At 45.4% G+C, this 13,469-nt stretch overlaps 1 protein-coding gene across 2 annotated transcripts in view; it reads right to left on the reverse strand.

Annotated features, from left to right (window-relative positions):
• Nucleotides 1–13,469, reverse strand: part of PATJ (PATJ crumbs cell polarity complex component) — a 290,169-nt gene that overhangs the window by 52,204 nt on the left and 224,496 nt on the right. For both annotated transcript variants that reach the window (XM_080921989.1, XM_080921990.1), the window contains one exon: nucleotides 2,262–2,333. In XM_080921989.1, the coding sequence (XP_080778115.1) occupies nucleotides 2,262–2,333 (72 nt within the window). The remainder of the gene's footprint in view (nucleotides 1–2,261; nucleotides 2,334–13,469) is intronic.

A 13,469-nucleotide genomic window follows, 5' to 3' on the forward strand; every position in this document is an offset into this window, starting at 1 on the left:
GAGAGGGTCAGTCTTCACAACAAAGAAATACATGGGTTGGGAAGTTCCCAGCCACTAATGAGCTTTATGACCACAGATGGCATTTGGCCTCCTCATCTGGGCACTGCTAGTGGGGCAGCTGTACCTTGTGAGGTGGTTGTAAACATGAAAGAGGAATTAATACCAGCAATGCCTGTCTCCTCCCCCAAACATATCATAAGTAACCGGCGAGCTCTGGATCAGGGATTTTAGAGTTTCTTCCCATCAGCAGTCAGCTGCTTTGGTTTGTTGGAGTTCTGGCCACTAAACCACTAAAATTATCTCTCCAGTTCAGACTTTAGTTATTTCCCTTTCTTCCTCTCTCCCTCCCTCCCCCCTTGGTTTTTTTTAATGCACCCTCCCCCCATTTAGCCCTGGCTGTCCTGGAATTTGCTCAGTCGACCAAGCTGGCCTCAGATTTAAAGATTGGCTACCCAGAGTACTAGGACTAAAGGCATGTGAGATCACCCAGGGTCTCAGGCAGGCTACGTAAGTACTGTAGTGTCATGTCACATACCCAGGCCTACACATGCTTGTTTTTATTTACATGTTTAGTATAATTTTAGAGAGGTTTCAGAGGCCTGATATTTGGAAATGTTTGAAAAATCATATACACTTTTTGAGGACAATTGGTTCCTCTGTGTGGCCCTGGCTGTCCTGGTACTCATTCAGTAGACCAGGCTGACCTTGAACTCAGGGATCCACTTACCACCCAAGTGCTGGGATTAAAGGCATGTGCCACCATACCTGGCTATGATATACTTTCTATATACTCCTGTTATCCATTATTTTTGAATAGCAAGCATTTTAGTCACATAAACATATAAGTAGGGTGAGAGGGATGACTTGGCAGTCAAGAATCTGCACTGCTCTTGCAGAGAAACCAAGCTTGCTTCCCAGAACTCACACAAAGGGGCTCATAGTCACTTGTAACTCCAGCTCAGCGAGGGAATCAGACTACTCTTCTGGCTTCTGTAGACACTAGCACTTGAGCATTTTTATGTCAAATTGACATGCACTCGGGTCATCTGAGAGGAGGGAATGTGAATTGAGAAAATTGGTTTGCTGGAGTTCTAGCTACTACAACGAAGTGCATTTTCTTGCTTGATTTATAAGGGAAAGCCCACCCATTCTGGGTGGTGCTAAACCTGGTGTTCCCGTGTTCTATAAGAAAGAAGAGTAAGCAAGCCATGGTGAGCAAGCTAGTGAGCAGCATTCCTGAATAGCCTCTGCATCAGCTCCTGCCTCCAATTCCTGCCCTGCTTGCCTTTGACAATGACATGTGGAAGTATAAGCAAGATCACCCCTTTCCTCCCTGACTAGCATTTGCTTATGGTGATTTGTCACAGCAACAGTGACCCTGATTGGGACATGTGCCCATGCTCATGTTCAGACACTAGCACACATAGGTAACAATAAAATTAATCTTATAGTACAAACCACTACACAGAAATGAAAACCAGGACCTAAAAAGAAGAAAAATTTAATAGCTATGAAACATTTGCCAGATAAAAGCTGATAGCTTGCTATAGCACAGGCCAGACAACTCAGTACTTGAGAGGCGGAGGCAGGAGATCATGGTCAGTCTTGGCTATATGGGTTGGAGGCAAACGGGGCCACATAAAGCCCACTCCCCCAAACCAAACAATGATTTCACTCTTTCATTCACCCACTGATGTCAGAAAAGTGAAACTCAAAATGTAAGGAACACTAAAGTTAGTGTATTTATATCTTTATCAAATTACAAATTCTTCCGTTTGAAAATTTTATTTACAGCACTGTGTAAGATAGGGTGGTTTTACAAACTAACTGCAAAAGGATGTCTTGGAAAATTATGTGTGTGTGTGTGTGTGTGTGTGTGTGTGCACGCGCGCGCGTGCACGCGCACGCACATGCAAGGGCATGGAGGTCAGAGGACCACTTTTGGGAGTCCATGTCTCATTTTACCACGTAGGTCTCAGAGACTGAAATCAGGTCGTCAAGTTTAGTGACAAGCATCTTGTTGGCTCAAGGGTGTTTTTAAACACCTGGTCAAGCTACCAGAACAGTCTGGTGATAAGAGGACACTTCCATGTACCCATGTGTGAACCGTGACACAATTGTGCATTGACACCAGGTCGTAAGATGCCCTCAGCCTCTGCCAGTAAGAGAGAACTTGCCATCACAACCATCTCATTTGCTCGTGGAGACAGTTCCTACGGCACACTACCCCAAAGAGCAAACCCCAAACACAAATAACGCACACTGTCAGGTGACTCTGATGCCCTCTCCTGCTCTGCCACCATGTTGTCATCAACCACCGGGGACAGGTCTTCCTGAAATGTAAAAGACACAGACAGTTAGCAACTTAGGGTTAAACTGTACCTCAGCCTCTGGCAGTAACTGGGGCTTCGCCTCTATCTAAAAAAATGACCTCAAACAGCACAGGCACATGCTTTTCATTCCTCCCCGACCCGGATAAACCTGCACAGTGAGCTCAGGCTAGTCCCAACGGACATTCTTTGACGTTTTCAATTGTACTGAATATTAACTACACTTCCAGGGTTCAGTTCCTGTTACTAGAGTACCTTCCCCTTTAAGATACCCATCGAGAGGCTAAAAGCACACCTGGCAGAGTAGCTGAGAAATACAGGTAAGCTAGCCCTCAATACCAAGAGAGAAGCAAATGATCTAGACACGGGAGGCCGACACACAGACACAGGTGGGATGTCAGCTGAAATGCTGGCTGGAGTGTGCATGTCTCCTCATGTTCTATCCTCTTCGTGTAGATGGATTTAAGGCTAGGCATGGTTCCTACAATGTGGCTTCGACAAATCATTGACCACTAAGTGACAGAGATTGTTTTGAATGAGAGGATGTTTGTTCTGGCACTCCTGGGCGGTGTGGGCAGGAAACAAGACCAGGGTGGCTTGTGACACAGAGTGCTGAGAGTTTGCAATGCTACTTCCTTGACTCAAGCAAATTTGAGTCTGTATTTGACTCTTCCAGCCTTAGTTCCTTGCATAATTTATAAATGGGGTGTGTTGAAACTAATAGAACAGAAACGAGGGAAGAACTTAGACCACACAGGCACAGGGGAAAATTTCCTGAACAGAACACCAATGGCTTATGCTCTAAGATCACAAATAGACAAATGGGACCTCATGACATTGCAAAGCTTCTGTAAGGCAAAGGATACTGTCAAAAGGACAAAATGGCAACCAACAGATTGGGACAAGATCTTTACCAATCCTACATCTGATAGAGGGCTAGTATCCGATGTATACAAAGAACTCAAGAAGTTAGACTCTAGGAATCAAATAATCCTATTAGAAAATGGGTTACAGAGCTAAACAAAGAATTCTCAACTGAGGAATATCAAATGGCTGAGAAGCACCTAAAGAAATGCTCAACATTCCTAGTCATTAGAGAAATGCAAATCAAAACAGCCCTGAGATTCCACCTCACAGCAGTTAGAATGGCTAAGATCAAAAACTCAGATGACAGCTGAGGATGTGTAGAAAGAGGAACACTCTTCCACTGTTGGTGGGGTTGTAAGCTGGTACAACCACTCTGGAAATCAGTCTGGCAGTTCCTCAGAAAACTGGAAATAGTACTACCTAAGGACCCAGCTATACCACTCCTGGGCATATACCCAAAAGAAGCTCCAACATATAACAAGGACATATGCTCCACCATGTTTATAGCAGCCTTATTTATAATAGCCAGAAGCTGGAAAGGACCCAGATGTCCATCAACAGAGGAATGGATACAGAAATTATGGTACATTTACACAATGGAGTAAAACTACTCAACTATTAAAAACAATTAAATTCCTTAGGCAAATGGATGGAACTAGAAGCTATCATCCTGAGTGAGGTAACCCAGTCACAAAAGAACAGTCATGGTATACACTCACTGATAAGTGGATACTAGCCCAAAAAGCTCTGAATACCCAAGAAACAATTCACAGAACTTATGAAGCTCAAAGAGAAGGAAGTCCAGAAGGTAGATTCCTTAGTCCTTCTTAGAAAGGAGAACAAAACACTCATGGGAGGAAAAAATGGGACAAACAGAGAAGCAGGGATTGGAAAAAAGATTATCCCGAGACTGCCTCACCTGCGGATCCACCACATATGCAGCCTTTAAACCCAAACACTATTGCTGAGGCCAGGAAGTGCTTACTGGCAGGAATCTGATATGTGAGCCTCTTCAGAGGCTCTGCCAGAGCCATACTGATACAGTTGAGGATGCTTGCAGCTAACCATCGGACTGAGCACAAGGATCCCAATGAAGGAGCTAGAGAAAGGACTGAAGGAGCTGAAAGAGTCTGCAACCCCATGGGAGGAACAAAATCATCAACTAACCAAACCCACCACAGCTCCCAGGGACTAAAACACCAACCAATGAGTTCGTACAGAGAGACTCTTGGCTCCAGGTGCATATGTAGCAGAGGATGGCACTGTCTGGCAACAATGGGAAAAGAGGCCTTTGGTCCAGTGAAGGCTCATTTTCCCAGTGTAGGGGAATGCCAAGGCACTGAGATGGAAGAGGGTGGTTGGGAGAGGGAGCACCTTCATGGAGGCAATGGGACGGGAAGGCGGGATGGGATTGGGAGAAAGGAGATAACATTTGAAATGTAAATACAGAAAATATCCAATAAAAATAAATAAATGGGATGTGTGTGTGGAAGGTGTTTGGTCTCAAACCCGGGACAAACAGCTCACTGAGATGCCTATTAGCATATCAAAGCTGACTGGGGTTGCCAGGTTCCCCCAGAATCTCTCAGTCCCTACCTGTTACAGACAGAGTCATCCTGGCTAGAGTCCCCACCCCTCAAACTTCTTCAGCTCACAAGCTGGGCTGGAATGCAGTCCTGCATGGATTTGGAGACTGGTGCTTAGGTCCTCTGAACAACAGGACAACCTCAGTCCCTCATGTTTTTAGGGCCAGGTATTTCACTCATTTAGATGTCTGTCACTCTTATGGGAAAAGCGCCTAGGATCCATTTCACCCAACTCCTTACACTTTGCTATGAAACAGATTATATGATATAAGATGAATCTGTCACTTCATACCATAATTTCTCCCTGAGCCCTTGGGTCTTTCCCACAGTCTCATCAAGTCCCTAGCCCTCCCCAGCTCTGCTTTGTCCCTGGTTTCTGTTTTTTGTTTTTAATATTTGGTAGAATAAAACACGATCTAAATGAGTGCTACATGCATCAAAAATTAAGAATTGGATTTTAAAAGCACTAGGTAAATATCATACAGGCCAGCAAAGGCTACACAGTGAACTTGTGTCTGTGGCCTGTCTCCACTGTGCGGCTTCACAGGTCAGAGAAAGGCTGTGGAGAGGTCAATAAGGTTAGTGGGAATATTGCAAAGTAAAACCCAGGCTACTTTGTAGCCACGAACCATGGCTACTATTCCTTCTGGTTTACATCAAACAACTGCGTCTCAGAGATGCTGACGCTGCAAATCTGCTTTAACAATCCTCACTGGATGAGTGACAACAGGGATGTTTTTCCCAGGGTCAGAAATATTAAATGTGATCCGATTCAATCAAGTATCATAGTACTTGTGTTTAGAAGAATAAATTAAAACCTTTTCATCTGTCCCACCTTGTAGGACTTGTGTGCCACAAAGTAAAAGCTTCGTCTACCCAAACCTGCTGCTTGGGTCTAGGAATCTGCCAGCCCGCAGCTGTTCCCTCTCCCTCCCATTTCCTGTGTGCTTCATGTTTTCAGGCCAGCCAACTGGGTAGGACTGTTGATGTCGGCCCAACCAATGGAAGAAAGACACAGCTACCTTCCAGTTAGAATGAGAACAATACGTTTACCGTTTCTCTGCGTTTACTCAGTATCCGAGCTGCCCTCTTGATCAAGTGTGAAATCTGCTTTGTGTGGATACCCTGGTCAATAGCTGGTCTCTCTCTTTGAGACCTGAAGTTATTTCTAACACTAGCTATGGATCAAAACTTCTAATTTAGATACTGTTCAGGGCAAATACTAACTTGTTTTTTTCTCTTTTTTAAAACTGCTTTTACATTTATCAACTGTGTGTGAGAATGTGTGTGTGTGTGTGAGCGTGTATGTGTGTAAACTTGTAAGAGTTGACTCTTTCTATTGAGCTAAGCCCAGAGGTCAAACTCAGGAGGTAACAGGCTTGACACCAGCTGAGACGCCTTGCTACCCCACCCCCCTTTTTAATCATGTGCCTTTGCACAGAGAAAGGGCCAGAAACTATGGCTTCTAACTGGTTTTGACTTCTAATTAACAGGGGGTGCTTAGAAAGGTCCTCTTTCTTTCTTTCAAGGGTAGGTGAGGTGTAAGAAGCTCCCTGGAAAGAGGAGCCCAGTACTTCCCACCTCTACCCACACACTGGGATGATCATAGGAAGGACTATTACAGGGGATAAGCCCACATGGATCTGGGGGTGTCGGGGAAGTGCTGTTCCTCGACTTTCCTCTCAATGTCTAAGACTCTGGCTCTGCACAGTACCCACCATGACGGCACACGTCAGCTGTGAGCCAGTCATGCCACACATTTGCTGATGTGCACAACGAACCTTTCTGTCAGATACTGAATGGTCTGTTTTAAGCTGGCTGTGAGGATGCACATCATAATAATACTGGCACGGGGGAGGATGTGGGTTCAAGGTCATCCTTGGCTATAGAGCGAGTCGAAGGCTAGCCTGTGGTATAGGAGACGCTGTCAAAACGAAATAAAACCCCCAAACTCAGTCATCTGTCGTTAGAGTTTGAATGCCTGAGGCACAGAGAAGATAAAGTATCACCAAGCCAGGGCCCAAGCCAGACACACCTCGTTCTAAGGCAAGGCACAAACCCGGTGGGAAGGAGAATGCACTTTTGCCTCCCTACGACAGACAGTTTGTAGGTGACTCTGTATTTAGATTTGATACAAAGTTAGAACAAATTGAAGTTGTTTATTTCTAACCTGAAATTTAAAACAAGACAGAAACACTCCGTGGCTCTGCAGTGACACTGGTGGCTTCCTTGTGCTCACCCTGCCACTACTGCACCAACAGAGCCTTAGTCATCTGAGCACTGGAGCATTCTAGGATGCCAACTTTGCATCTTAGCTCATTTGGTTGGCACCGAAAGCCTCAGCAGTGTGGGGCTCCTAATAGATGCTTGGACCAGCCTATGGCACTTCTGAGGGGTAGTTCCTAAAGCACGCTGAATTCTCCTGGATGACAGTTATAATGACAGTCTGGCCTGCAATCCTCAAAGCAGACTGATTCCTTGTCTAAGTTACCTTTCCATTGCTGTGAAGTGGCCCATCACCAAGGCAACTTATAGAGCAAAGAGCTGACTGGGGCTTGCTTAAAGTGTTGTGACTACTATGGCATGAGGGCATGGTGCTGGTGCAGCAGCTGAGAGCCAAACTTTGATTCACAGGTAGGCGTGGAGGCAGAAGGAGACGGGTAGAGAATAAAAGAAAAAATAAAGCTAAAAATGGTACGGGCTTTTGAAACACAAAACCTCAGGACCTACCTCCTCCAAAGCCACACCTCCTAATCCTTTTGAAATAGTTCCATCAAATTGGTACCAGACGTTCAAACAAAATGAGCGTATGGAGCCTATTCTTATTCAAAGCACTGTTCTTGTTGTAAAACTAGGTAATTAAGTTCCCTTCTATATGGAACACAGTAACAGCCTAAGATAGACATTGGAATTAAACAAGAATAGAATTGACTCAAGGGAGGAGTGGTCAGCTCTGTTCTGGCAGAGGCTTAGCCCCAGGAGTGATGTGCACACTAGGTTGAGGAGTTTGGTTCTGCTAAGGAGGATTAGGACAAGAGATACCCCTGGCATATGGTCCACTAGGTCTGAGTTCCACGATGATTCTGTCCTCCCTGTGACTGCACGTGGCACAGACAACACCTGTAGCCTTTAAGTCAATTTCTACTTTTGGTTAAGCAAAGTTACTAAAAACTCCAACAGCACCTGAACTTTTCTTTAAAAAATTTGGAGGTATTTTGTTTATTCCTTGAGAAAAAGTAACCTTTAGCCTACATATTTATGCTTCATAGTTCAGGAACACAGATCAGTGACAAACATCTATGCAGATCAACCCAAAGGAATTTTTTAAATTGCAAAATTGGTTTGTATTCTAAAAGACAGCAGCTTTTTCTATAGAAACCTATATTCTTGGTTCAGCTCAACTTGAGAGAAGTGACCATTCCCAGGGTGACAGTAATGGCCACCACAACACAAGACCACAGATGCCCAGTCAGAAGTCTGAACCTAAGATGTTGCCAAAAGACTGGCAGCCATGGACATAAGCATGCTCCACACACCCCAACTGTCCTTTCTACTTTTATGACACCAGCAGTCTCTGGATGTGGAGTCTGGATGTTGTAGAAGGTCAAACTCTCAGTCTCCTAGGTAGTTGAGAGTACTGGTCTGCGAGGATCCTGCCCTCCTCCTGTCTCTTTGAGTCTATATGTGGGTATGTGACATGTGTTCATGTGTGTGAGTGTGATAATGTGTGTTCATGAATGTGAGTATGCTGTATGCATGCCATAGCATGAATGTAAAGGTCAGAGGTCAATCTCAGGTTTGTTTGAGACAGGGTCTGTTTGCCACTGCATACCCCAGGATACTCGGCCTGAGAATCTTTGGGAATTCTTCTCTGCTTCCTGTGGGATTTGAACTCAGGTCCTCATACTTCACAGCACTTTACTCACTGGTCTATATCTCCATCCCCTATAATGACTTCTTTAAGGTAGTTTACAAATCCTGTCTGTGATATTATATCTGTCTCAGTTTCATTGGCTATAAAATATGTTAATGATAGAGTTGATCTCATGTAAAAATGGGTTAATAGTAGGACTGATCTAAAGATGTTATCACTCACCCATACAGTATGGAATAGAACTGTGTTTCTTAGAGCATACGGTGAACACTGCAAATACTAGCCACCACTAATCTCAGCAGTTCCGAGAGCTCCTAGGTAGACCGGGCCACAAGCACTGTGGAGAGTGAGGCCCAGGACACACAGGTCTTCAGTATAAGTGGTTTATGCCTGAAAGATTCTGTGGATTTATAGTTTCCTTTGAAAGACACCGCAGCCTACACCAGTCTTAGCTTCTTCAGTTTTAAGATTAAAGCAGCAATGGAGGTTTCTCCAGGAAGCTAAGCTCTCCCTCACAGGCTAGTACCGAGACACACTGTTTTCCAATATGTTTAGGACTCTGAAAGATCTTGATGTGGGTGAGAAAGACAGCCAGAGTTCTGTGCCCTCTCCTCCATCTTAACCGACTACTAGGAATAACAATTAGAGTACTCATTTCTCCATTTGGAAAAAAATGTTCACAAGAAGTGGTTCCTTCCAGTTAGTCCCAAATTCACATTAAGTCTCCTCAGTGAAGCAGGCACTGGGCAGGAGAGGTGAGGTGGGGTGACGTACGTTAGAGGTGAGCAAGCGCTGTGAACCATGGAAAATGTGCACCCTTCCATCTTGGTGTTCATGAGGTTGCCTTCCTCAAGGCTCCCCGTTTTCTGCTGTTTCCATACAGAGGAAAGGGGAAGGTGGAAAAGAGCCTAAAGGAGTGTCTTGCATGCCTCTTGGGTTTGATTAGAAATTTAGTGTCAATTTTATGACTTGCAAAGGGAAATTTATCATCTGGGCAAATCCCAAGTGCTCTCTGAGGTGGGGCTATAATGAACAGCGGTCTGTGAAAAATGCCGCATATTTGAATGCACTTGAACTCTGCACTGCAATTCTCACTGTCATGAGAAACTGTCTCCTGTTCCTCTCGGAAGATCTCCAGACCTTGCTGTGGATGCCATGGTGGGTCTGAAACAGGAATGAAGATGTACATAGTCACACCCGCTGGGAAGACCATCCAAGAAAAAAACTCTAACAAAGCTACAGTCACTAGAAAAGCTGAGACTGTGTGTTACAACTGGGCAGTGTTAACATGGGGAAGAGGCTTTAACCAAGCAAAGCAGCCCAGCTTGATAGATGACTACAGAAACTAGACACTACATCGGTGCCCCAAAGGCAGAATTCCACAGTGAGCGTGGCATCTCCTCAGCACGTCAGTCTTCCTTCGGTTCCCACCCGTCCTTTTTAAAAGCCTCACCCTCCCACGCACCAGGTTTAAGAATACAGGCAGCCTTTTCCTCACTCCATCTGTGTTCGTGTCTATGTTCATCTATGACAGCACTCTCTTTAACAAGAGACACAACAGGAAACAAAGACTTTTCTTGGACAGTAGTTTTTCAACAGGCTAAGTTTTCTAGATGACCTCTGGGAATAGATGCAGCTGATTTTCGAGGGAGGAGGAGAGCAAGGGAGAGCAAAGGGATAGAGGGCTTATAGCTCAGCACTTAAAGGGCCGTGTGTTTGGTGCTTGATGTCCAAGAACCTGCTAACAAACTGGGGATAGTGGTGTGCAAACTGGAGTCCCTGGGCTAGGGAGGCAGGGATAGGTGGAGCCCAGGAGCTGGCTGGCTGGCTAGGGAGCTTCAGGGAGAGTATGCCTGAGGGAGAGACTTGAGGTTGATGTCTGACTCCCAACCCTGACATGTACACTCTCCCCAGCACACATGATTCTCACGCTTCGCAATGCCAGGAACAATTATCAGTGCGAGCTACTATGTGTTTTTACAACACAAACAAACAAACAACAAAAACAAAAGAGGGAGCATCTAAAAAACTCTCTGGTGGCTATTTTTTCCTGTTTCCCAGTAACCATGGGACTGTGGGCAGGAAAGCTGGCTTCTGCAGTCTTGATGCCCGTCACCACGTTCCTCCTCTCAGGTTAAGTGCTCTCTTAAGGACGGACTCGCGGTCTTCCTGGCTCAACACCATCCCTGAGAAGCCTTGTGGCTCAGAAGACCTCGAAGACATCCACATCAGTGAGTCAGATACAGAACGTGTTGGATCCTTACCGCGGGTATGGGCACTTCCAGAGATGGGGACAAAGGCAGGCAAAGGGCTAAGAGGACTGTGAGGCCACAGTGGGCAGACAAACTGTCAACCCACACGGAAAGGGCAGTCTGTGCTGCTCGCCCATCTGCAAACAGAACTGGGAACGAGGATGTTTGCTCCTGTACAGATGAGACACACCCCTACTTATGGAGGCCGGACAGGGATGAATGCTGGGGAGGGATCGTCAGCTTTCCTTAAGGATGCAGGCTTTGGTAGGTCACCTGTGACCCAGTGGGCGGTCCTACTCTAGAAAAGTATGGACTGCAAAAGTGGAGTGGACAGGGAAGTAAACCGGGGGTGGGGGGGAGAGAAGAGAAAGAGCTAAGGTTGGTGGTAGGGACGTAGCGGTGACTTTGGGAGAAGCTATGGGTGGAGTTCAGGGCGAGTATAACCATATCGCTACAAAATTCTCCAAGAACTAATAAAGTTATTATTTAAGGAATTAACAGCTCCTGTGTAAACCTAGCTCGAACATCTCAGGAACACGGTGCTGACTGAAGGAAAGACTATACTGGTCAGGCCCTGACCACCAGTGTGAGGTGTTTTGGGTCAAACTGTACTCTTGAATCTTAATGGTGCTTTATGTATTTTTACTTCTAAGAAAATTCAGCTTCTAAGAAAAACGTAGACTGAAAAACAAGGGCTTTGGCCCACTTGGGTTTTACCTAAGCAAAATGCGATCTTAACACTAGTGCCTGTTGACGAAGTCTTGCTTCAGGCAACTGATGTTGAGTTTCCTATTCAGAACTATAGTCAGTTCTCATGACAAAGAGGCAGCAAAGAGCCAGGCTTGGACAAGTCAGAGATGGACAGAGCGAGCCCTTTAGAGCGAGGATGGGCAGAGGGAGAGCCAGGCTCTTGGGTTGTACCTGACAGTCCTCACACTGGGAAACTGAGTCTAACCACAGTATCTTGACATTCGGGCACTATTTAAAACTGATCTTCCCTGAATTATGTTTGCAAATCTTACATGAACCAGGTATTTCAAGGCAGGGGGCAGGGGTGCTCCTAAGATTTTGGCAGTCCAGTGGGTGGAACCCTGGAAAGGTGCGATGAGCTGAGAGCATCCGCTTGAATTTTTATGCCACAGGCTATTTAGGTCAGTGAAAGTTAATTTTGGAAGCAGCTCATGTTTCCCTAGGCCTGATCTTTGTGCCCTATAAAATTTAAAATCACCACAAAGAAACTCCAGGCTGGATGCTACCTTGAGCTACCTGGATTTCTCCCTCTTGTATGTTCTTGTGCTAAGGGTCAGAATTACATTTTATGACAGAGGATAGCAGCAAATGCCACTGTTGGCATGAAAAAAAAAAAAAAGCCTGAAACAACTTTTAAAAAGTGAACAATGGGAAATGTCACAGGTGCGCTACATGTGGCAGGTTTGAAATGACATGTATCACTTGGCACACGGCTGTACCACGTAGTCTCACAAAACAGAGAAAGGCTACAAGGCACAACTGTTGGGGTGATTTTGAGCGGGATGTCCTTGGGTTGTTGGTCATGCCCTAGAGATAAGGCTTGTGCTGAAGATGAACAGAACTCCTGTCATCCTAAACCTGTGAAGGAAGGCTTTAAGGAACACGTACAGAAGAGACCTTGCACAGGGAGCCGAGAAAGGTGGCTCTTGTTACTGCCATCTCTGTGGCCTTTTCCTCAGATGCACTGTTGCACATTCTGTATTCTGAACACTGCCATTGCTGCCACTGACCCAGCCTGTCAGTGTCCGGACTGTGCCATGTCATCTCCACATGGCAGCTACAAGGACTTTGTGGCCAGCCCCTGTAGTCCTCTGAGACCTGGCTCAAGGACCATCTTAGTAATGTGACCTTGCTTTTGCTGACTTCTCTAGATGCTTGTATCTTACCGGTTGGACACTTTCAGGTCAGGGACTACCCAAGGTTCTAAGGTGACCTAGAATCTCCTCCTTCTAGTTCTCTCTGTTCATTTTATTTTTAAATGATATATATGTGTGCATCTGTGTGTGACGGGTTATATGCACGAGTGTCGGTGCCTAGAAAGGCTGGAAATACTGGATCTTCTAAAGGTGCCTGATGGGTGCTATGACCCAAACTCGGCGCCTCTGTAAGAGCCGTGTGTACTCTTAACTGCTGAGCCATTTCTCTGCCCCACCTCTGTTTCTTTTCTGCTCCAGTCTCAGCCACCCTCAGCCTTTTGTGCTTACAAAGCACAGAACATCTACAATTCAGCCACAATATTAAACACCCTGCATCTGTACTGAGCACATATAGGCTGCTTGTCATTACTCCATAAACAATATGCACAACCGTGTCAGTACAACACTGATGTCCAACAGGATAAGAACAACCTACATGGTATTAGGTATTATATGCATTACAGGTGAGCCAGAGGCGTCTTAAAGAGGGAACGTGTGCATAGGTTATAGCAGACACTTCATCTCACGCAAGGCGCTTGGGCATCTAAAGATTTGGTATTGTGACAGCCTGGGAACTAATGCCCACACAGAGACTAGGAGATAATTATATGGAC

Source organism: Micromys minutus, assembly GCF_963924665.1.
Source record: "Micromys minutus genome assembly, chromosome: 9".
Lineage (NCBI taxonomy): Eukaryota > Metazoa > Chordata > Mammalia > Rodentia > Muridae > Micromys > Micromys minutus.